This window comes from Chiloscyllium plagiosum, chromosome 13 (genome assembly GCF_004010195.1).
Source record: "Chiloscyllium plagiosum isolate BGI_BamShark_2017 chromosome 13, ASM401019v2, whole genome shotgun sequence".
Taxonomy (NCBI): domain Eukaryota; kingdom Metazoa; phylum Chordata; class Chondrichthyes; order Orectolobiformes; family Hemiscylliidae; genus Chiloscyllium; species Chiloscyllium plagiosum.
The window spans coordinates 74,866,645-74,889,059 of NC_057722.1; the positions used below are offsets into that span (position 1 = coordinate 74,866,645).

The 22,415-nt window shown below is 43.4% G+C and overlaps 1 protein-coding gene across 3 annotated transcripts in view; it reads left to right on the forward strand.

Annotated features, from left to right (window-relative positions):
* mindy4b (MINDY family member 4B) overlaps positions 1-22,415 on the forward strand; it is a 92,612-nt gene that overhangs the window by 33,397 nt on the left and 36,800 nt on the right. For 2 of the 3 annotated variants that reach the window (XM_043702744.1, XM_043702746.1), the window contains exons 2-4: positions 6,015-6,134; positions 14,370-14,397; positions 16,521-16,700. In XM_043702744.1, coding sequence (XP_043558679.1) covers positions 6,022-6,134; positions 14,370-14,397; positions 16,521-16,700 — 321 coding nt within the window. In that variant the 5' untranslated portion in view covers positions 6,015-6,021. The remainder of the gene's footprint in view (positions 1-6,014; positions 6,135-14,369; positions 14,398-16,520; positions 16,701-22,415) is intronic. The other variant, XM_043702745.1, reaches the window with a different exon arrangement.

The window sequence follows — 22,415 nt, forward strand, 5'->3', positions numbered from 1 at the left end:
GGGGGGGGGGAGGTAGACAGGTTGAGGCGGTTAATGTCTCGGCGGCAGTTGGAAATGAAGAGGTCGAGGGCGGGTAATAGGCCAGCGCTGGGTGTCCAGGTGGATGCAGTGTGTTGGAGGCGGGCGAAAGGGTCCTCGGAAGGCGAGTGGGAGTCCTGATTGTAAAGGTAAGCTCGGAGGCGGCGGAAGAAGTGTTTGACATCACGGCGTGTATTAAATTCATTGATGCGTGGATGGAGGGGGATAAAGGTGAGGCCTTTGCTGAGGACTGATCGTTCATCTTCCCTTTCCACCTATTCACTCCAGCCTCCTCTCTGACGTATCACCTGCATCCCTCCCCATTCACCTATTGTACTCTTTGCTAACTTTTCCCCAGCCAACCCCCCCCCCCCTCCAATTATCTCTCCACCCTGGAGGCCCCCTGCCTCCATTCCTGATTAAGGACTTTTGCCCGAAACATCGATTTTCCAGCTCCTTGGCAGCTGCCTGACCTGCTGAGTTTTTCCAGCACCACTCTAATCTAGACTCTGATCTCCAACATCTGCACTCCTCACTTTTGCCTACTTTCAAAATAGGGACTGGCCAAAATAGTTGAAAGTGAAGTCTGCAGATGCTGGTGGTCAGAATCGAGAGTGTGGTGCTGGAAAAACACAGTCGGTCAGGTAGCATCTGAGGAGCAGAAAAATCAACATTTTGGGCAAAAGCCCTTCATCAGGAATGGCCAAGCCAGGCCAGAGGTACTTGGCTTGATGCAGAGGGACGAGGGTACAATCTGGGATGTAGAGTTGGAGAGGAAGTGAGGACTGCAGATGCTGGAGATCAGAGCTGAAAATGTGTTGCTGGAAAAGCGCAGCAGGTCAGGCAGCATCCAAGGAATAGGAGAATCGACGTTTCGGGCATGAGCCCTTCTTCAGGAATGAAGAAGGGCTCACGCCCGAAACGTCGATTCTCCTGCTCCTTGGATGCTGCCTGACCTGCTGTGCTTTTCCAGCAACACATTTTCAGCTCAGTGTAGAGTTGGAGAGGGCTGGATTAGTTGGAATGGCACAACATCATCATAGAATGTTATAGATAGAAACTTAATCAAGGGATTTCTATCCACTGAATTATAGAGCCACACAGCACGGAAACAGACCCTTCAGCCCAAAAAGTCCATGCCGGCCATAATCTCAAACTAAACTAATTGCAGCTGCCAGCATCTGGCCCATATCCCTCCAAAGATTTATTATTTATGTACTCATCCATATGTCTTTTCAATGTTGTAACTGCACACATATCCACCACTTCCTCTGGAAGTTCATTCCATACGTGAACCACAGTGTGCATTAAAAAATTACCCCCATGTCTTTTTTAAATATTTCTCCTCTCACCTTAAAATATGCCTCCTAGTTTTGAATATTCCCCATCCCCAGGAAAAGACACTTGCTATTCACCTTATCGATACTCCTTATAATTTTATAAACCTCTATAAGGTCACCGCTCAACTTCCGATGCTCCAGTGAAAACAGCCCCAGCTTATCCAGCTTCTCCTTATAACTCAAACCCTCCATTCCAGGCAACATCCTGGTAAATCTCTTCTAAACCCTCTCCAGCTTAATAATATCCTTCCTACATCCAATGGAGATTTTTCCATTTTGAACTTTCAGTTTCAATCAGCATTCCATTACTTTTCCTTTGGAATTAGACCCTTGTTACACAATCCTCAAATCAGGCCAATCAACATATATTTTCAACCAACCCATTTAGAGACTTTCAGATGTAGGTCTGGGATCAAGGGACTGGGACTTGGATCTTTGAGCTCAGAGACAGGCAGGACCACTGCACCGCAAGATAACATTTCTCTGATCGACCTATTCAGAAATATTGTTATATGCTTCTGGAGCAGGTGGGACTTGAACCCAAGTCTCTTGGCTCAGAGGTACGAATGGTATTGTGCTACCACTGGACAACAAGAGTCTTTCAGGGTCATTACTTCAGGCCAATTGACATCTATGTCAGAATTGTCCGAAAGTGCCTTCATTATAGATCTCCTGTAGCCAAGCCTGCCACCTGCTGGTCACATCAAGTAATCTGTGGTTTGATATTTCAACACAAACGTTATACAATATAACTAAAAGTGTAAATATGATCTGCCATTTATGGGTCACTCATGACGGAATCCAACACTGTATTTTAGTTTGTAGATTATTCTCTCTCGTGCGTCAGGCCAGATAAGGACAGCCAAATTAATGCTACAAACCCGTATTAATCATCTCAATTAATTCTGGAAAGAAACGTTAATTTTGCAAATTATTCAGAGATAAGAGCTGAGCTCAACATGGGGCATGAAAGAAATTTTGGAAATTGCTTGTAGGTTTGAGTGTTATGAAATGAGTTCAAGAGGCCGGGAGCTGCAAATTTTCCTGGGGTAGGATGAGGAAATTGGGGTCGCACAATTTGAAGACACTCTCCCCGCATTCCAGTTAACATGGCGTGCACCACGTATGTGTTAAAAAAACAGGTAATGCCAATCAGTCAGCACACACACTAACATGGGCTGACATGGTCAGTACCTATTGAGACCCTGCACAGGTTGGTGGTGTAATATTATGCAGGGCAGCAGGTATTCCTGATGAAGGGCTTTTGCCCGAAACGTCAATTTTCCTGCTCCTTGGATGCTGCCTGAACTGCTGTGCTTTTCCAGCACCACTCTGATCTAGACTCTGGTTTCCAGCATCTGCAGTCATTGTTTTTACCTAGCAGTTGTCAAGTCAAGCAATAATGTAACCATAGAAACCAGAAGTAGGCCATTTGGCCATTTGAGCCTGCTCCAGCATTCAATGTGACCATGGCTGATCAATCGCTTCATATCCTGTTCCCACTTTCTCCTCTTCCTTTTGGTCTCTATATTTAAATCCTCCATGAAAATTTTCAATATTTTGGCTCCAACGTTTTCCTGTGGCAGAGAGTTCCACAAGCTCACCATTCTGTGGATGAAGAAATTTCTCCTCATCTCAGTCCTAAATGCCTTAAATTAAAAATCACACACCAGGTTAAAGTCCAACAGGTTTATTTAGAAGCACTCGCTTTCAGAGCGCTGCTCCTTCATCAGGTGGTTGTGGAGTATAAGATCGTAAGAGACAGAATTTATTGCAAAAGTTTACAGTGTGATGTAACTGAAATTACATATTGAAAAAGATCTGGATTGTTTGTTAAGTCTGTCATCTTTTAGAATGACCATGTTGGTTTCAGTTCTTTCATATGTAAATTGCAGAACATTTAAAAGTTACATTCTCAAGCAAACTTTAACAATTGCTATCATGTCGGCCCAGATCATGCATTTAAGGTGTCAGCTGTCCTGTGTGAGACTCTCTGTGCCACTATGGTCAGACTGATTCTAATCTAAAAAATGGATCTACAGAATCTTACATGGATTCATGCCGTTTTTGAGCAAAGTAAAATGTAATTCTGCAAGTACAAATTCACCCCACAAACTTATATGTGTGTGTGTGTGCATGTGTGTGTCTTAATGTCTTAAACTGTGAACCCTGGTTCTTTGACTCCCCAGTCATTGGGAACATCCATCCTGCATTCACCCAGCATCCGACGAGCAGCAAAATCGACGTTTCAGGCAAAAGCCCTTCATCAGGAAGGGCTTTTGCCCGAAACGTCGATTTTGCTCCTCGTCGGATGCTGCCTGAATTGCTGTGCTCTTCCAGCACCACTGATCCAGAATCTGGTTTCCAGCATCTGCAGTCATTGTTTTTACCCCTAATGCATTCACCCAGTCTAGTCCTGTTTGAATTTTATAGATTTCTATGAATTGCCGTAGCATTTGTCAAAACTCCATTGAATTATAGTCCTAATCAATCCAGTCTCTCTTCATCAATCAGTCTCTCTTTTCATATGTCAGGAATCAGTTGCCCTCCAACCATAGCCAGACCACACTGCATAATGGAAGAAACAGATGCTCACATTTCACAGAATCTTCGATAAACCCGATACAGCGGGAGGCCATTCACTCCAGCAGTCTGTGCTAGCTCTTTACACAATAGAGAAATCCAATTGTTTGTTTAATTCATCCATGGAATGTGGGCATTGTTAGCTGGGCCAGCATTTATTGCCTGTAACTAGTTGCCCTTGTGAAGGTGAGCTGCCTTCTTGAACCGCTGCAATGTATATGCTGTAGTCAGATCCACAATGCCATTAGAGAGCGAATTCCAGGATTTTGACCCAATGAATGTGAAGGAATGACAATATATTCCATTGAGCTGCACGGGAATAGCACAGATTAACTTAACTTCAAAATTTTATTTATCTCACCATGAACTTTGAACAAAAGTATCTGAATTGGGTTTATTGTTTCCAAAGCCAAAAGAATCATTCAACACCAGGTTATAGTCCAACAGGTTTATTAGAAACTGCAAGCTTTCGGAGCGCAGCTCCTTCATTAGGTGAATCTGATAAAGGAGCTGCGCTCCGAAAACTTATGATTTCAAATAAACGTTTTGGACTATAACCTGGTGTCGTGTGACTTTGTCCACCCCAGTCCAACATATCAAGAGAATCATTGTTAGCCGCTGGGGATTGTGGCATGATACAAGAATATGAGTTAGTAAACTTTGCAAATAAAACAGTTTTGCTCCAGTTTTACGTTAGAGGCTGAGTCAATAAAACAAAGTTGTGAGCAAGGGAGAGGTCCCATCTGTCGTCGCTATGTCTCGTGTTATCTGGGGTGGCACAGTGGTTCAGTGCTTAGCACTGCTGCCTCACAGCACAAGGGACTCCGGTTTGATTACAGCCTTGGGCGACTGACTGTGTGGAGTTTACCCTTTCTCCCCGTGTCTGCATGGATTTCCTCCGGGTACTCTGGTTTCCTCCCACAGTCCAAAGATGTGCAGATTAGGTGAATCGGCCATGCTAAATTGCCCGTAGCGTTCAGTGGTGTGCCATTAGTTGCATTAGTTAGGGGCAAATGTCGAGTAATAGGGGAATGGGTCTGGGTGGGTTACTCTTCAGAGGGTCGCTGTGGACCTGTTGGGCCAAATGGCCTGTTTCCACACTGTAGGGATTCTATCAGCTCAGTAGCCTTGGTACCTTGCAAACTGGTGGACATTTTCTAAATAAATGTGTTTTCAATTATGCTTCAGAGAAAAAAGATTCCCTTTTGTTCCTCTTTTATCCAATCCAAACTTTGAAACAAAAGTAGAAATTGCTGGAAAAGCTCAGTAGGTTTGGCAGCATTTATGGAGAGGAATCAGAGTTAATATTTCGGATTGAGTAACCCTTCCTCAGAGGAAGGGTCTGTTCTGAGGAAGGGTCACTCAACATGAAATATTAACTCTGATTTCTCTCCACAGATGCTACCAGACCTGCTGAGCTTTTCCAGCAATTTCTGTTTTGTTTCTGATTTACACCACCTGCTGTTCTTTCGGTTTTTTATTTAGTATTTAACAGCAAACTTTGTTTTAACCAGCCCTTTATCACCGGCACTCTTGACAAACCAGTAAAGCATTTTGCTGTACTTTCAGAGTAATTGCTTTTTGCAACCAATTTTCTGTTCATTTCCCTTCCTTTTCTGCCCCCAACCTCAATAGTCCCTCTTCCTCCCCTCCCTGACATCACTGCAGAATTTTCCAAAAACTCTTCAACCAGATGCTTTCTTATGGAAACACAATGACCATGTAATTGCAACGTTCTTTTACAGGACTCATTGCTCAAACACAATGAATTATTAAGCTGCATCAGATCAAATGCATGTTTGTGAATGAAAAATCTCTGGCTTTCTTTTGACTATTCATTTGGTGATGGCAGGGAAGAGGAGCAGTGATCTGACATGTGGTGAATTATTGAGAGTAATATGATAGTGTGACTGGGATCCAAGGGCTAGCTCAATGTCAGCCTAAGGTTTGCAGTTCAACCAGATCAATGATCGTGTCACTAGGTTTAAATAAACCGTCAGTCTGACTGACATCAGGACAGATCCTGGGAGCTGCAGGAGTGTGGATCTCTCTTACTTAAAGCTGTGTGTCCAGTTTGCAGATGGATAAGGAACTGGGTGATCGGAACCATCACTTCAGTGAACATGATTTGGATGCGATCACCAACAAGATCAGTGACCTGGGCAAATGGAGAGAAATCTTCAGTCAACAAGGGTAAAGAAACCTTTCATTTTCTCTTTCACAACCAATTATCTCCAGTTTTTATTTGGAAAATAGCTTTCAGCTGTGAGATATCCACATGCCTTTTCCCATGTTTGCATGTTGCATCCCAGTGACATCACTCAAACTAGGGGTCAATTTCCACTTGTATGAAATTAACACACAACCCAAACTCTTCACCAACTCCTTCAAGTGTGCAATCATCTCTGGCCTATCTGAACATCAGGTCGTGGATGAGGAAAACCTTCCTCCAATTGTACATTTTATTTGGCTGCTGCCATAACCCGTCATTTCAATTCTCCTCCCTTCATCATTCTTTTCTCAAGTTGAACAGTATTCACCTTGGCGTGTCCCTGAACCCCAAACTTTGCACTTTAAAAATTAATTCCTTGCTTCTCCTCTTCCTCAGACGCCGCCTTCCAGAGAGAATCTTTTATCCAAACTTCCATTAGTTAAAGTTGAAAAGTGTGGTGCTGGAAAAGGACAGCAGGTCAGGCAGCATCCAAGGACTCATTGAGCATGTTTTGAGCTTAAGCCCTTCATCAGGAATGTGTGTGGAGGGCTGAGAGATAAATGGGAGGAGGTGGGGCTGGATAAAGATACTAGGTGCATTTCCCCCAGCCCTATCTCCTCACATTTATCTCTCAGCCCCCTTGGGACCCCCACACATATTACTGATGAAGGGCTAATGCTCAAAACGTTGACTCTCCTCGGACGCTGCCTGACCCACTGTGCTTTTTTGGCACCACACTTTTTGACTCTGATCTCCAGCATCTGCAGTCCTCACTTTCTCCATGAGTTAAACATTGCTAAAAGGAGATGTGAAGTCAAAATTTTTCACCTTCCATTCCTTAAGACTGCGATGCAAGGGATGATATTGATAATCAAGTTTCAACTTCTTGTGTCCTTTTTGCAATCTTTATCTGTACTACCAAGTGATTACTTTTGATAGATCATATCCTTATCACGGCTTCACCCGATGAAGAAGCAGTGCTCTGAAAGTTTGTGATTTCAAATAAACCTTTTCCACTATAACGTGGTGTTGCGTGGGCTAGGTACCACCAATGTATTGACATCAACTTCCAAACAATATATTCAAAATCTTCATCCAGGTCCCTCAATTGCCCGGATGATCTCTGCAACCTCCTCCAGCTCTGTTTATCAACCAACTCCTTGACTCTGACTGATCTCAATCCCACTCCCTGATGTTCCCAAAGTGCTCTGCCACACGACTTCTCCCCCACCTTTAAAAGTCTGCTCAGGATTAGTCATCCCAGCAAGTCTCTGGTCATCTCCCATCATGTCTGATGTAGATTGCAGCTCTGGGAAATGGTTTGTGATGTTAAAAAAATACCGCAGCTCTGCTTTCTGGTGAAGATATCATCCATGTCAGTCAACTGAAGTTATGTCCTCAGTGACAATGGAATGTAATAAAATTCCTTCACTAAATAATACTTGATTCTTTTACTCATTAGTGGGATGTATGTGTCGCTGGCTGGGCCGGCATTTATTGCCCATCCCTAGTTGCCCATGGCAAAGGTGGTGGTGAGCTGCCTTCTTGAACCATTGTAGTCCTCAGGGGTTTAAGGCAGGGCATCCCAACGTGGGGATCATGATGTCAAGTGGGGTCAAGTGTTGAAATTTCGAGCAGCCGTGGCTGCCATTGGGCTCTGACTGAGTGAACAACCAGGAGTTGGCTCCATCCTCTGCTACCCACTCAATGTCATTTTTTAAGGGTGACGTGGTGGCTCAGTGGTTAGCACTCCTGCCTCATAGTACCAGGGTCTCAGGTTCAATTCCAGCCTCGGGCGACTGTGTGGAGTTTGCACGTTCTCCCCATGTCTGCGTGGGTCTCCCGGTGCTCCGGTTTCCTCCCATAGTCCAAAGATGTGCAGTTCTGGTGAACTGGCCATTCTAACTTGTCCATGGTGTTCGGTGCATTAGTCAGAGGGAAATGGGTCTGGGTGGGTTACTCTTCAGAGGGTCGGTGTGGACTGGTTGGGCCGAAGGGCCTGTTTCCACAATCTCAAACTGTGTTCATGGCGGAAATGACTCAGTCTTGAAGCCTAGCCTCTGTAGTCATGAAAACAATGGGGTTTAAATGCTCTCAAAAGACATTAAATTGTCTCACAACTTTCTCCGTTCCTGACCCACTCCTCTCACCACTCACTGCCTCCTCACTCTCAAAAGTCCTCCCCTTCCTCCACTCCCCCTAAATTATGTTCCCACTCAGTATTTAGGTCAGAGATGTAACAGTAAGAGTCCATGCTCAATTTGTTAATATATTTCATCAGTCTGGGTGTTTTAGAGGATGAACATTGCTGCCATTGCACCACATTTTAAAATAGCTTGCCTTCATACCTGTATCCATTTAAATATTCTATTTACAACACCTTCCATTGTAATGTTGCGTCAATCACCATGACCGTATCCGCAGGTGAGTGCATTAGCACAACAGAGTCTCTTGGCTGATAACTTACATACTTACAATTACTTCTGAGTCAAGTAACAGAGAGAGACATGACTGGAGTCCAGTGATCTGGATAAATGATCTGAGAGAACCAGGGAATTTAAATTTAGTCAGTTAAATAAATCTGGATTAAAAGGCTACTATCAATCATGGGGTTAACATAAAAACCCATCTGGATCACGTAAGTCAGGGGAGGGATTTTGGGATTTCTTCTAGACTAACTATGTTTGTTAGTCAGATCTTAGAGAATGATAAAATGGTTGCCATATGACTCCAGATCCACAACAACATGGTTGACTCTTAACAACTCTCTGAAATGGCCAAACAAGACGTTTGAGACATTCACTGACCATCAATTTCTCAAGGGCAGTTAGCGATGGGCAATAAATGTTTGACCCGCCGATGACATCCACATCCTGTTCATGAATAAGAGAAGCTTTTTATAATCATGGAGAGTTCGTACAATGTTTACAGCATCACAGGGTAATCACAAGTTTAACTTGATTCAGTTCATTGCGCTGAGGTAGAAGGCTGTGCACTCAAGCCCTTGTTGAATTTAAGAAAAGAAGAAACAGAAGTGGGTCATTTGGCCCCTCAGACCTGACCCACATTCAATTGGATAATGGCTGATGCACCCAAGCCTCAACACTTCTTCCACAGAATCACGGCACAGAAGGAGGCCATTTGGATAGCCCGAGGCTTTTTCCCATGACTGAAATGGCTATCACGAGGGGGCATAATTTTAAGGTGATTGGAGGAAGGTTTAGGGGAGATGTCAGAGTTCGGTTCTTTACACAAAGAGTGGTGGGTGCTTGGAATGCACTGCCAGCAGTGGTCGTAGAGTCAGAGACATTAGGAACATTTAAACGACTCTTGGCTATGCACATGGATGATAGTACAATGAAGGCTATGTAGGTTAGTCTGACCTTAGAGTAGGATTAAAGGCCAGCACAACATTGAGGGCCGAAGGGCCTGTACTGTTCTATGTTCTATTTGGCCCAATGTGCCTGCACTGGCTCTTTAAACAAGCTTCATTACTCAGTGCCAACCTCCTGCCTTTTCCCTATATCCTTGCACACCAGTTCCATTTAAATAATTGTTCAATGACCTCTTGAATGCTTCGATGGAAGCTGTCTCCCGCACATTTCCAGGCTGTGTATTACATAGGAGAAAGTAAGGACTGCAGATGCTGGAGATCAGAGCTGAAAATGTGTTGCTGCAAAAGCGCAGCAGGTCAGGCAGCATCCAAGGAGCAGGAGAATCGACGTTTCGGGCATGAGCCCAAAGATTTCTGAAGAATCTCCTGCCTGAAACATCGATTCTCCTGCTCCTTGGATGCAGCCTGACCTGCTGCGCTTTTCCAGCACCACATTTTCAGCTGTGTATTACATACTCTAACTACTCGCAGTGTGAAAATGTTTTTCCTCGCTTGACCCTGGCTTCTTTTGCAGTTCACTTTAATTCTCTGCCCCTCTTGCTCTTGTTTCTTTTACGAGTAGGAACAGATTCTCCCAATCTCTCTATCGAGCCTGCGCGCGATTTTGAAAACCTCTATCAGAGGTCCTCCTGGTGTCTTCTTCAATCCTAACGTCTTCAATCTGGCCTCACAACTGAAGTCCCTCATTCCCGGAATCATTCTTGTAAACTGCTTCTGCAATTTTCTCCAATACGTTCACATCTTCCCTATAATGTGGCACCCAGAACTGAGCACAATACTCCAGCTGAGACTTAACAAGTCTGATACAAGAGCAACATCATCTCCTTATTCATGTACTCCATGCTGGGGAGTATATGGCTAGGGATATTGTACGCAGGAGAATATGGCTGAGGATATTGTATTCTTTACTTATTGTTTTCTCTATCTGTCCTGCCACTTTCAATGATCTGTGCGCATACACAACAGGTCCCTCTGCTCCTTTCGAATTTTATACCATTGCGTCACTTCTGATTTCCCTGCATTTCACTTTATTTGCCACCTATCTGCTTACTCCGCCAACATATCAATGTCTGTCTGGAGTTCTCCTCAAACTTCCTTTGCAATTCTTTCATGTTTAGTATCATCTTCAAACTTTGAAGTTGTCCTCTGCTCACAAAGATCCAAATCGTTAATAAATCACAAAAAGCAAGGGTCCCAATACTGGCCAATGGGGAACTCCTGTACAAACCATATTCTTGCCCAAATAATATCATAGAGTCCCTACAATGTGGAAACAGGCCCTTCAGCCCAACAAGCCCACACCAACCCTCCAAAGAGTGACCCACCCACACCCCTACACTATTATCCTATGTTTACCCCTGACCAATGCACCTAACCTACACATCCCTGAACACAATGGCCAATTCAGCGTGGCCAATTCACCTAACCTGCACATATTTAGACTGTGGGAGGAAACTGGAGCACCCAGAGGGAACCCACACAGGCACAGGGAGAATGTGCAAACGCCACACAGGCAGTCACCCAAGGCGGGAATCAAACCCCGGTCGCTGACACTGTGAAGCAGCAGTGCTAACCACTGAGCCATTGTGCCACCCCAAATGTTCATTGAGCATTATTCTCTGTTTCATATCATTCAGCCAATTTTATATCTACGTTGCTACTGACCCTTTTGTTCCATAATCCATAAATTTCTTCACAAGTCTGTTGTGTGACACTGTATCAGATACATAAAAACATAAGAAATAGGAGCTGGAATAGGACTAGGCAATTCAGCCACTCAAACCTGCTCCACCATTTGATATGATCATGGTTGATCTCACCGCGACCTCAACTTCACTTTCTTGCCCACTCTCCATAACGTTTTAACCCATTACTAATTTAAAATCTATTTACCTCCTCTTTAAATTTACTCATTGTTCCAGCATCCACAAACTCTGAGGTAATGAATTAAACAAATTCCAGGCACTTTGAGGGAAGTAATTTCTCCTCATCTTTGTTTTAAATATGTTATCCTTTATCCTCAAACTACAACCTCTCATCCTAGATCGAGGAAGCATCTTTTCATCTCTATTTTGTCAATCCCCTTTAGCATTTTTTATACTTCAATCAAATCTACTGCCCTCTGGAAGTCCAAATACACGACATCAATGGCATTACCCTCATTGAGCACATCTTCAAGAAGGGCACAAGTTAGGTAAATACGATCCCCTTTATAAATCCATGTTGACTCTTCCTAATCATCCCCCCTTTTTCCATATGACCACTAATGCTTACCTCAATAATTCTCACTCGAAATTTCCCCACTACTGAAATTAAACTGATTGCTCTGTTATTGGTGGACTTATCCTTAAAATCTTTCTTGAACAAGGTCATAATGTTTGCAAATCTCCAGTTTTCCAAAACCTCCCCTGAGTATTGGGAAAGCTGAAAGAATCGGGGCCCGAGGCCTGCAATTTCCACTCTCACTTGCTTCAGAATCCCTGCATGCATTCCATCCAATTCCAGTGCCTTGCCTTTGTCATAGAGTTATAGAGATGTACAGCACGGAAACAGATCCTTTGGTCCAACTTGCCCATATTGACCAGCTATCCTAACCTAATCTAATCCCATTTGCCAGCACTTGTCCCATATCCCTCTTAACCCTTCCTATTCATATACCGATCCATATGCCTATTAAATGTTGTAACTGTACCAGCCTCCACTACTTCCTCTGGCAGCTCATTCCATACACGCACTGCCCTCTGTGTTAAAATGTTGCCCCTTAGGTTCCTTTTAAATTTTTCTCCTCTCATCCTAAACCTATGCCCTCTAGTTCTGAACTCCCACAATCAAGGAAAATACTTTGTCTATTTACTTTATCCATGCTCCTCATGACTTTATAAACCTCCATAAGGTCAAACCTCAGCCTCCTACACTCCAGGGAAAACAGCCCTAGCCTATTCAACCTCTCCCTGTAGCTCAAACCCTCAATCTTGGCAAGAGCCTTGTAAATCTTTTCTGAACCCTTTCAAGTTTCACAACATCCTTCCGATAGGAGGGAGAGCAGAATTGCACACAATATTCCAACAGTGGCCTAACCAATATCCAGTACATCCACAGCATGACCTCCCAATTCCTGTATTCAATACTCTGACCAATAAAGGAAAGCATACCAAACACCTTCTTCACTATTCTATCATTAAGTACCAGTATTCCATCCAAAAACTCTGCCCTATCAATTTTGATCTCCTCTTCCGGTAACTGAGTTCCCTGTCCTATCACCATAGGCTGGATAACAACTTTCTCTTTGGTCAACACAAATGCAAACTATTCATTTCACATCTCAGGTATGCCCTTGCCTCCAAGTGTAAATCTCCTTTTGGGTATTCAACACATCCTTTACCTTCCTTTTAGAACAGGCTGGGGTTATTTTCCCTGGAGCATAAGAGGCTGAGGGGTGACCTTATAGAAGTTTATAAAATCGTGAGGGGCATGGATAGGGTGAATAGCCAAGGTCTTTATCTCAGGGTAGGTATATGAATAGGAAGGGTTTAGAGGGATATGGAAAAAGTGCTGGCAAATGGGACTAGATTAGGTTAGGATATCTGGTCAGCGTGGACAAGTTGGGACTGAAGGTGCTATTTCCGTGCTGTATATCTTGATGACTCTATGTGACCATTGAAGTTTTTCCTGCCCTAACTATCTTGCCCAGATCCACTCTTGCCCCATTGAAATTATTTACCCTCCACCCACGCCACCCCCCTCCACCCCCAGATGGTTCAAATTGATTTGAATTGTTAGTTTAAGGCCCTCCTAGCCACATAAGCAAAGCATCCCCGAAGGAACTCAGACACTGACCTGTTCAGGTGAATCCATCTGGCTGGTCCCATGTTGAGTAACTTGGTGTTTTCAGTGCTGCAATGGGAAGTGTGGTATTGTTACAAGTGCTGACTGTCAAATGTGTGGGAGGTTAAAGGTTCATGGCCCTACTTACAATAAAGCTTGTGCACTCGGGGGTTCACCAGGATGCTGCCTGGGATGGAACAATTCAGCTGAGGCCGGATAAGCTCAGGCCTTTTTCTTTGAAGCAGAGAAGTTTGAGGATGGACCTGAGAGAGGTGTATAAGTTGGTGAGGGGCATGGACAAGGTGATTGGAAAGTAGCTGTCAAAGGATCAACAACAAGGGGACATCATTTTAAAGTGAAAGACAGGAGGTTTGGGGGGGAATTTGAGGAAAGATCTTTTCACCCAGATGTTGGTGGGGGTCTGGAATACACTGCCTGGGGAGTCTAATTGAGACAAGAAACCTCACAAACTCTCAAAACGTCATAGCTTTCAAGGCTATGGGCCTTGTGTGGGCAAGTGGGACTTGTGTAGAAAGTGGAATGCTTTTGAGAGTATGGACTCAATGGACCGAAAGGTCACTTTTGTCCTGTATGATTCTATGAAAAGCAGAAAGTTCCTGTCGCCTGACTCCCAGTATTTGCCCATTCACCCAACAGCACTGTAAATAATAAACACTTGCTGCATTTAAAGGTTTTTAAGATTTAAAGATATAAAAATTTAAGTTAATTTTAACAACTGTTGCAGCAAGTAATTAAGAAGGCAAATGAAATTTTGACCTTTATTGCTAGGGGGTCAGAGTTTAAAATAGGCAAGTGTTGTACAGGGTAATAGTGAGGATAAATCTGGAGTACCTGTATACGGTTTTGTCCCTCAATTTAAAATCGTTTTGCTCTCTCCTTCCTGTAGCCAATCATGCAGCAACAAGGCATTGAAAAAATCTTTGAAGGAAGGTTGTGGTTTTTGATTCTGAATTTTAATATTTGTTTTGATTTGCAGATTACAGTTCAAAGACACTGTGGTAAAGGTGAGTGTTTGAAGACATCTCAATTGAAACTTAGAAAATTGATAAAAGGCAAAGGATTCCCTTCATTACATCCATGCTGTCTGATAAAGAGCTATCCATCCCAGTCCCACTGTCTGGTCCTTGCTCCCTTGCGCTGAAGATTAGGGCACTTCAAGTGCACCTCTAAGTACTTTTTAAAAACTTTCGGCAGAGAGTTCCAGATCCCCAGCACACTCTGAGTTGAAAAAGCATCTCCTCTATTTCTCCTGCCAATTATTATAAATCTCTTTTCCTTGTTTATTTACCTTTCTGATGAGGAAACAGACTATACCTATCACTTCTTCTAGATCCATCCTCATTTTATACAGTCACCTCAGCCTCCTCAGAAATAATTGTATCAATCCAACCTATCCTCATAGCTGAAATACTCCATTCCTGGCTAACTCCTCATAACCTTCTTCAGTCCCCTCCTTAGTGAGGGAACAACGTCCCTGTAATACAACAACCTAGGTGGCACGGTGGCACAGTGGTTAGCACTGCTGCCTCACAGCGCCAGAGACCTGGGTTCAATTCCCGCCTCAGGCGACTGACTGTGTGGAGTTTGCACGTTCTCCCCGTGTCTGCGTGGGTTTCCTCCGGGTGCTCCGGTTTCCTCCCACAGTCCAAAAATGTGCAGGTCAGGTTAATTGGCCATGCTAAATTGCCCGTAGTGTTAGGTAAGGGGTAAATGTAAAGGTATGGGTGGGTTGCGCTTCGGCGGGGTGGTGTGGACTTGTTGGGCCGAAGGGCCTGTTTCCACACTGTAAGTAATCTAATCTAATCTAAACCAAGTGTTATATCACCCCCACAACAAAGCGACCAATCATTTCATCATTGCAAATATTTGAATTCTTTTTAATGAGCATTTTGACACTTGCCTGTTCTCTGTATCCAATGGGAATGACAACAGGCAGTAAGTTAAAATTCACAGAAGACCAGGTTATAGTCAAACAGGTTTATTTGAAAGCACTAGCTTTCAGAGCTCTGCCTCCTGATGAAGGAGCAGCACTCCAAAAGCTTGTGCTTCCAAATAAACCTGTTGGACTATAACCTGGCATTGTGTGATTTTTAACTTTCTACACCCCAGTCCAACACCTGCATCTCCGATCATAACAGGCAGTAAAGTGCTCTTGAAAGTTACTTCACTGTTGTAATCTATCACAAGTTGTAATGACTTGGTCCACAGCATATCCAACAGGCACGATGGTCAACCAAGTATCTGTTTTCGATAGCTATGTTAATTGAAAAATCAATATTGGTGGAGACACCAGGGAGAATTTCCCTGTTCTTCTGTGAAGTTATGCCAGGGAATGTTTTATGACCAGCTGAGAGGGACCTCACCTGAAAATGGCTCTTCAGACAGTGCACTAGTACTGTACTCAGAGTGGCAGCAAGGATTGTGAACTGAGCTGTTTGAGTTAAGTGGCTGAGTGCGAGGGCACAAAGAAAAGCAATGATTTTTCATTTTAACAATTCAATTTGTTTGAAAAATGGAAGTTAGTAAAGCAGTCTCGAAGCAAATCTCGTCATTTGTGAGACACACCGATCATTTGGTCTCAGTGATAAAATAATCGATGGATTCCTTGCAGATTTTGGAAAGCAAAGTATTTTTGATTGCAAATGTCTTGTGATATCCGGCACTTTTTTTTTCTCTCCCCATGGATTATCATTAAAAATTCAGTTCTAAGGTGAATGATGAGATAGGCTGGAGCTCAGATGCTTGCTGTCTTCGTCTGGTACAGCATGGGATGGGAGAGACAAAGAATAGAGCATCTGTCTAGATTTCACCTATCACACTGAAGCCCATCATCCCTGGGTCGTGATTCTCTTTTACCCTTTTTTTCTATGGAATTGCATGATGATGTATTGCAAGCTAAGATAACTGCAGGTTGTTCAACACAGAATTACATTGAGATATTACAGGAGGAAGTTATAAGGAACCAGAATGTAAGTATAACTCAATTTAACTTGACTGTCGCAATTATTTTTTTCCCTCTGTTAATTTCCTTTGAAACTCACATTAAATTGCTTTCTGTAAAACCATTATCAAGTAAGACTTAGATGAGATACCTGTGTTAGAACTAATTTATTCTGTTCTTAAATAGAAGTATCCAGACAGCCGTAAGGTTGAGGATGAGAGTAAAGATGGAGCAGGAACACCTCAGTCCAGAAGCATCACATCTCGTAGTCACTTCACCACCTTCAGTGTCCCATATTGTGTCCCAAAAGCGTTTGTTGTATCTTCGAACTTAGGCGGCCTGCCCATCACACTGGAGACAGCAGTGGTAAGCCAATACATCCTGAGCACTTTTCTTCAATTGTGGTTGAAACTGAATCACATTTTAACAAAGGATGAAACGTAATCTCGGTCTCAATGAAATATCACTTCGTGGCGCGGAGCCTACAATAGATTCGACCAGACAAAAGAGGGTTGAGAGTTCATTGTCTTCATGTTTCCCTTTAAAAATATAATATGTCAAAGCGAGATACTGGTTAATTATTCCCCAGTCGTCTTCGTCCAAGGAAAGCATGTGTAAGTAGCCAAAATGTCATTTTAATGACAGTGCCCAAACAACGAAAATGTTATGACAGTCCGACATGCTTTTCTGATGGGTCAGTGAGCAAGAGGACAAATCCAATCTGGAGCAGTGCCACGGAGAGCAAGAAGGGGAAGAATAATCTGAGATTTCTGCTCTTGGCATGCTATGTCATTGGTTCACAGAATCAAGCAATGTCTAGGAGCATCTGTGAAGAATAGTCATGAAACTGAATTAATGGAGAGAAGTCACTCAATGTCCATGAAGCATTAGCAGAAGTTTTAGATGTGGCACTGTTTTGTAGATACGGGTTCCAAATTCAGGTTTCCCAAAGACATGCTTCTGTTGTTTGCCCCAATAGCTGATGTGAGCAGTGTAATGTTGTAGAAATTGGCATGGGCACAGAATATACACCAGGCAGGGGCACTTAACAGGGTGGATGTGGAAAGCTTGCTTCCTTATGTGTGAGAATCTCAGACCAGAGGACATAGTCTCAGAGCAGAGTTCCCATTTAAGACAGAGACGAGGAGGAATTTCTGCTCTCAGAGTGGAGTGAACTTGTGGAATTCTTTACTGCAGAGGGCTGTCGAGGCCGGATCCTTGAGTATATTCAATGCAGAGGTAGATTTGCAATCAGGAAGGGAATCAATGGTTATGGGGAAAAGGCAGGAAAATGGAGTTGAGGATTTTCAGATCAGCCATGATCTCATTGAATAGCAGAACAGACTGGATAGGCCAAATGGCCTACTTCTGCTTCAGTGTCTTGTGGTCTTAGTTATATGGATTGCAAAGAGAAATAGTTGTGGATCAATCATCTCAGTCCCAGGGCATTGCAGCAGAAATTGCCCAGGATAGTATCCTGGACGCAACCATCTCGACCTACTTCATCAATAATCTTGCCTCTCTCATAACATTATTGCACAATATTCAGTACCATTTGTGACCTTCTAAATTTTGTAGTAGTCCATGTCCATATGCAACAAGACCTGGACAACATCCACATTTGGGCAGATTAGCAGCAAGTAGCGTTCATGCCACACAGTGCCTGACAATGACCATCTCCCCTTGATTTCAATGCACCACCACACTGAATCTCCTACTATCACCATCCTGTTGGTTTCTAGTCACCAGAAATTAAACTACCATATATATGTACCATGGTTGCAAGAGCAAGTCAAACACTGGGACTTCTGAGGCGAGTAAGTCACCTCCTGACTCCTCAAAGCCTGTTCATGATCTACAAGGCACAAGTCAGGAGTGGTGATGGAATACTCCTCACTTCCCTGGATGGGTGTAGCTCCAACAATACTCAAAGAGCTTGACACCATCCAGGATAAAGCAGCCCGCTAGATTAATACCCCATCCACCACGTTATGCATTTACTTCCTTCCCCACAGGGGCAGCAGTGTGTACCGTCTACATGATGCACTGTAGTGACTTACCAAGGTTCCTTTAGGCAGCAGTTGCTATAACAACAGCCTTCCCGCATAGAGAGGTATGGAGCCAACAGAGCTCCATACCCCGGAACACCCCATCTGCAAATTCTTCTGCAAGCCACACACTATCCTCTTTTAAATTTATATTTCATTCCTTCAATGTTGCTGGGCCAAAATCCTGACCTTCCCAACAGCACTGGGGTGTTCCTTCAATGGATGGACTGCAGCTGTACCATAAGGTAGTTCAAGCTAACTTCTCCAGAGCAATGACTCCCAAACTCCCACTTCATGGTTTAAAAACCTTCAGCAGGTTATCTCCTCTAGTCTTCTTTGTTCAAGAAAAATATCTGCACTGTTAATTATTCCTGACATCATTCTTGTAAATCTTCTCTGCACCCCCTGCACTGCCTCTGTGATCATGCGTAAAATGGCAAGAATTGTACCCAACAGTGATGGTCTAAGCAAGCTTTAGTGGGGAGGCAATGGCCTGGTGGTATTATCGCTAGCCTAGTTATCCAGAAACTCAGGCTATGTTCCAGGGATACAGGTTCAAATCCTGCCATGGCAGATGGTGCAATTTGAATTCAATACAAAGTTTGTAATTAAAAGTCTAATGAAAATCATGACACCACTGTTGATTGTTGGAAAAATATCCATCTGTTTCACTAATGACGTTTACAGAAGGAAATCTGTCTTCCTCACTTGGCCTGACCTACATGTGATTCCAGATTGGTAACAATGTGTCATAGAGATGAATAGCATGGAAACAGACTCTATGGTCAAACTCATCCATGCCAACCAGATATCCTAAATTGATCTAGTCCCATTTGCCAACACTTGGCCCATATCCCTCTAAACCTTCCTATTCATATACCCATCCAGATGCCTTTTAAATGCTGTAATTGCACCAGCCTCCACCACTTCCTCTGGCAGCTCATTCCATACACGCACCACCCTTTGCGTGAAAAGGTTGCCCCTTAGGTCCTTTTAATATTTTTCCCATCTCACCCTAAACCTATGTCGTCTAGTCCTGGACCTTGTCTATTTACCCTATCCATGTTCCTCATGATTTTATAAGGTCACCCCTCAGCCTCCAATGCTCCAGGGAAAATGTGGTTGACTCTTAACTGCCCACTGGGCAATTAGGGATGGGCAATAATTACTGGCCTAGGCAGCAATGCCCACATTCCATGAATGAAAAAAAAGACTGGTTTGCTTTGTTTTTATTGCCTTGATATCATGTGACATCATGTTTAGTGATCTCCATACTTGTACTCAGAGATGCCATTATTCCTCTAACGTCCCATAAACTTACACCTTCCTGGTAATAAACCAGTGTTTTTCTTTGTTTTTAAATTTTTAAAATTAATTTGTGGAATGTGGGCATTGCTGACTGGGCTAGGGTTTATTACCCATCGCTAGTCACCCTTGAGAAGGGGGTGGTGAGCTGCCCTCTTGAACCACTGTTGTCCATGTGCTATATGTAGATCCACAATGTCATCAGGGAGGGAATTCCAGGATTTTGACCCACCAACAGTGAAGGAACGGTGATATATTTCCAAGTCAGGGATGATGAGTGGCTTGGGGGGGAATCTGCATGTGGTGGTTTTCCCATGTATCTGCTGCCCTTATCCTTCTAGATGGTCGTGGTCATAGGTTTGGAAGTTGCTGTCTAAGGATTTTTGACAAATTTCTGCAGCGCATCTTATAGATAATACACACTGCTGCTACTGAACGTTGATGGTGGAGGGAGTGAATGTTTGTAGGTGCGGTACCAAATCAAGCGGGCTGCTTTGTCCTGGATGCACTGCTCAAATCCTGCCATGGTGCTTGGTGGAATTTGAGTTCAATTAATTAATTAGTGTCAGTAAATTAATAAACTGGTTTCAGTAATGGTGACTATAGACCCATCTTCAATTTTTTTGTTAAAACCCATTAATCACAAATGCTCTATTCGGTAAGTTTATCAGCTTGTCTGTGCACATGGAACTCCAAACCCACAACAATGTGGTTGTCTCAGAACTGATCTCTGAAATGGCCTAGCAAAGCCTTTCTATTCAGTAGAAGCCAGCTTAGCTCGTGACACCTTCATCCTGTGAAAGAATACAATACAAGTAAATCAAACAAAGAAAAGAGGATGCCAGAGAAACTCAGCAGATCTGGCAGTACCTGTGGAGCGTTAACATTTCAAGTCCAGTGGAGCTCCCAGTATCCGCAGATTTCTGCTTCATTTGAGAAAAGCAGCCACGTAAGTGATAATGTGGGATTTGAATGGGTTGGCTTGGCTGAGAGCAAATTTAGATTAGATTACTTACAGTGTGGAAACAGGCCTTTGGCCCAACAAGTCCACACCGACCCGCCGAAGCGTAACCCACCCAGACCCATTCCCCTATATTTACCTCTTCACCTAACGCTACGGACAATTTAGCACGGCCAATTCACCTAACCTGCATATTTTTGGATTGTGGGAGGAAACCGGAGCACCCGGAGGAAACCCACACAGACAGTCACCTGAGGCGGGAATTGAACCCCGGTCTCTGGCGCTGTGAGGCAGCAGTGCTAACCACTGTGCCACCATGCCGCCCACTTGTGGGTGCGACATGAAATAAACGTGATTGCACTATTTGCTAATTATTTACACAGAGCTGGTGCAATTCAATTTCTGGGCGTTGATATGCCCCCAGTACATTGAGAGCTCTTCATTCAGACCTTCAGGATGTATAGCAACTTCAGTGTAGCATGGTGGCTCAGACATTTGCACTGCTACCTCACAGTATCCAAAACCTGGGTTCAATTCCACCTTGGGCCACTGTCTGTGTGGACTTCCTGTACTTTCAGCTGACAAAGATGAGGAAAGAAACTCACTTGAATGTTTCTGAGTTATGAAAGTGACAGGTTCATTAAGTACATTATGAGAGAGGTTATGGAAGTGGCCAGTGGCAATTGCTTTGTAAAATAATTTATTTTATTTCTTCTGGAGAAAGAAACGACAGAGAAGGGACACTTTATAAGTGGGAGATAGTGAGGACTGCAGATGCTGGAGATCAAAGTCAATAAGTGTGGCGCTGGAAAAGTGTGATTGAACTGGAAATGACTGCCACATTCTTGCAATCAGTGTCATCAGATCCCTGTCTGAGGTTGTCTTGTCTTGGGTTCTACAGCCAGTCATTTCAATTCTCTTTAGCATCCCCTTTACCAGCTTCAAACTTCTTCACAGTAAATACTTCAACTAAACCTTAGCTCTGGAGTGGGAATTGAACCCAGAACATTCTGACTTGGAGATAAGTGCTACCTACAGAGAAGCATTACAGAGGAAGACTGAAAAAAACTGTGTGAAAATCCCCATGCTTTCAAATTATCTGCAAAAATCGAACAACTTTAGCGGACTCTTTGTCCACCCTGTCAAGTACTCAATCTGCAGTGTAAGCAGGGCCCTACCACTGATACCCGGCACCCACAAATATTTCCTTGCTATCTTAGCATTCCTTCATTTTCAACCTGTTCCCCGATTTAGTCAATGTTCAGTCTGCCTCAGAGGCTCTTTGCAGTGCATTCAGTTCCCACTGAAGTGCAGATAGGAACATTTATTATAATTTCAAGATCCTTTTTGTGTGGATGTGCAATCAGAGAATGAAAACCTAGCAAAATAATATCTCAGAGCTGTCAGTGCAACTATTTCTATCACTATGCATGGTACAGTCATCTTGAAACAACAGCAGCTATTGTGTTACACAGTTGTGCATGATACAGTCAATTAGAAATGTTAGAATAACATTAAGCCCTTATACAGTGCGTCCATCTTGAAGTGCAACCAGGATTTGCTCTCCAGTTCAGTATTTCTCTGGAGCTAGCATGCTGGTTCGACAATTAGTCATGAGCAAAGCAGAATCTGAAACAGCATGCTGCAGGATTGATCTTTCACATTTTCTTACAGACTGATCATTAACCTATCTGTGCAACTGCTTCAGAATTAAAGGGGTAGAGAATGGAGAACCTTTCTTTGAAACTTGCTGTGATCTGGAATACA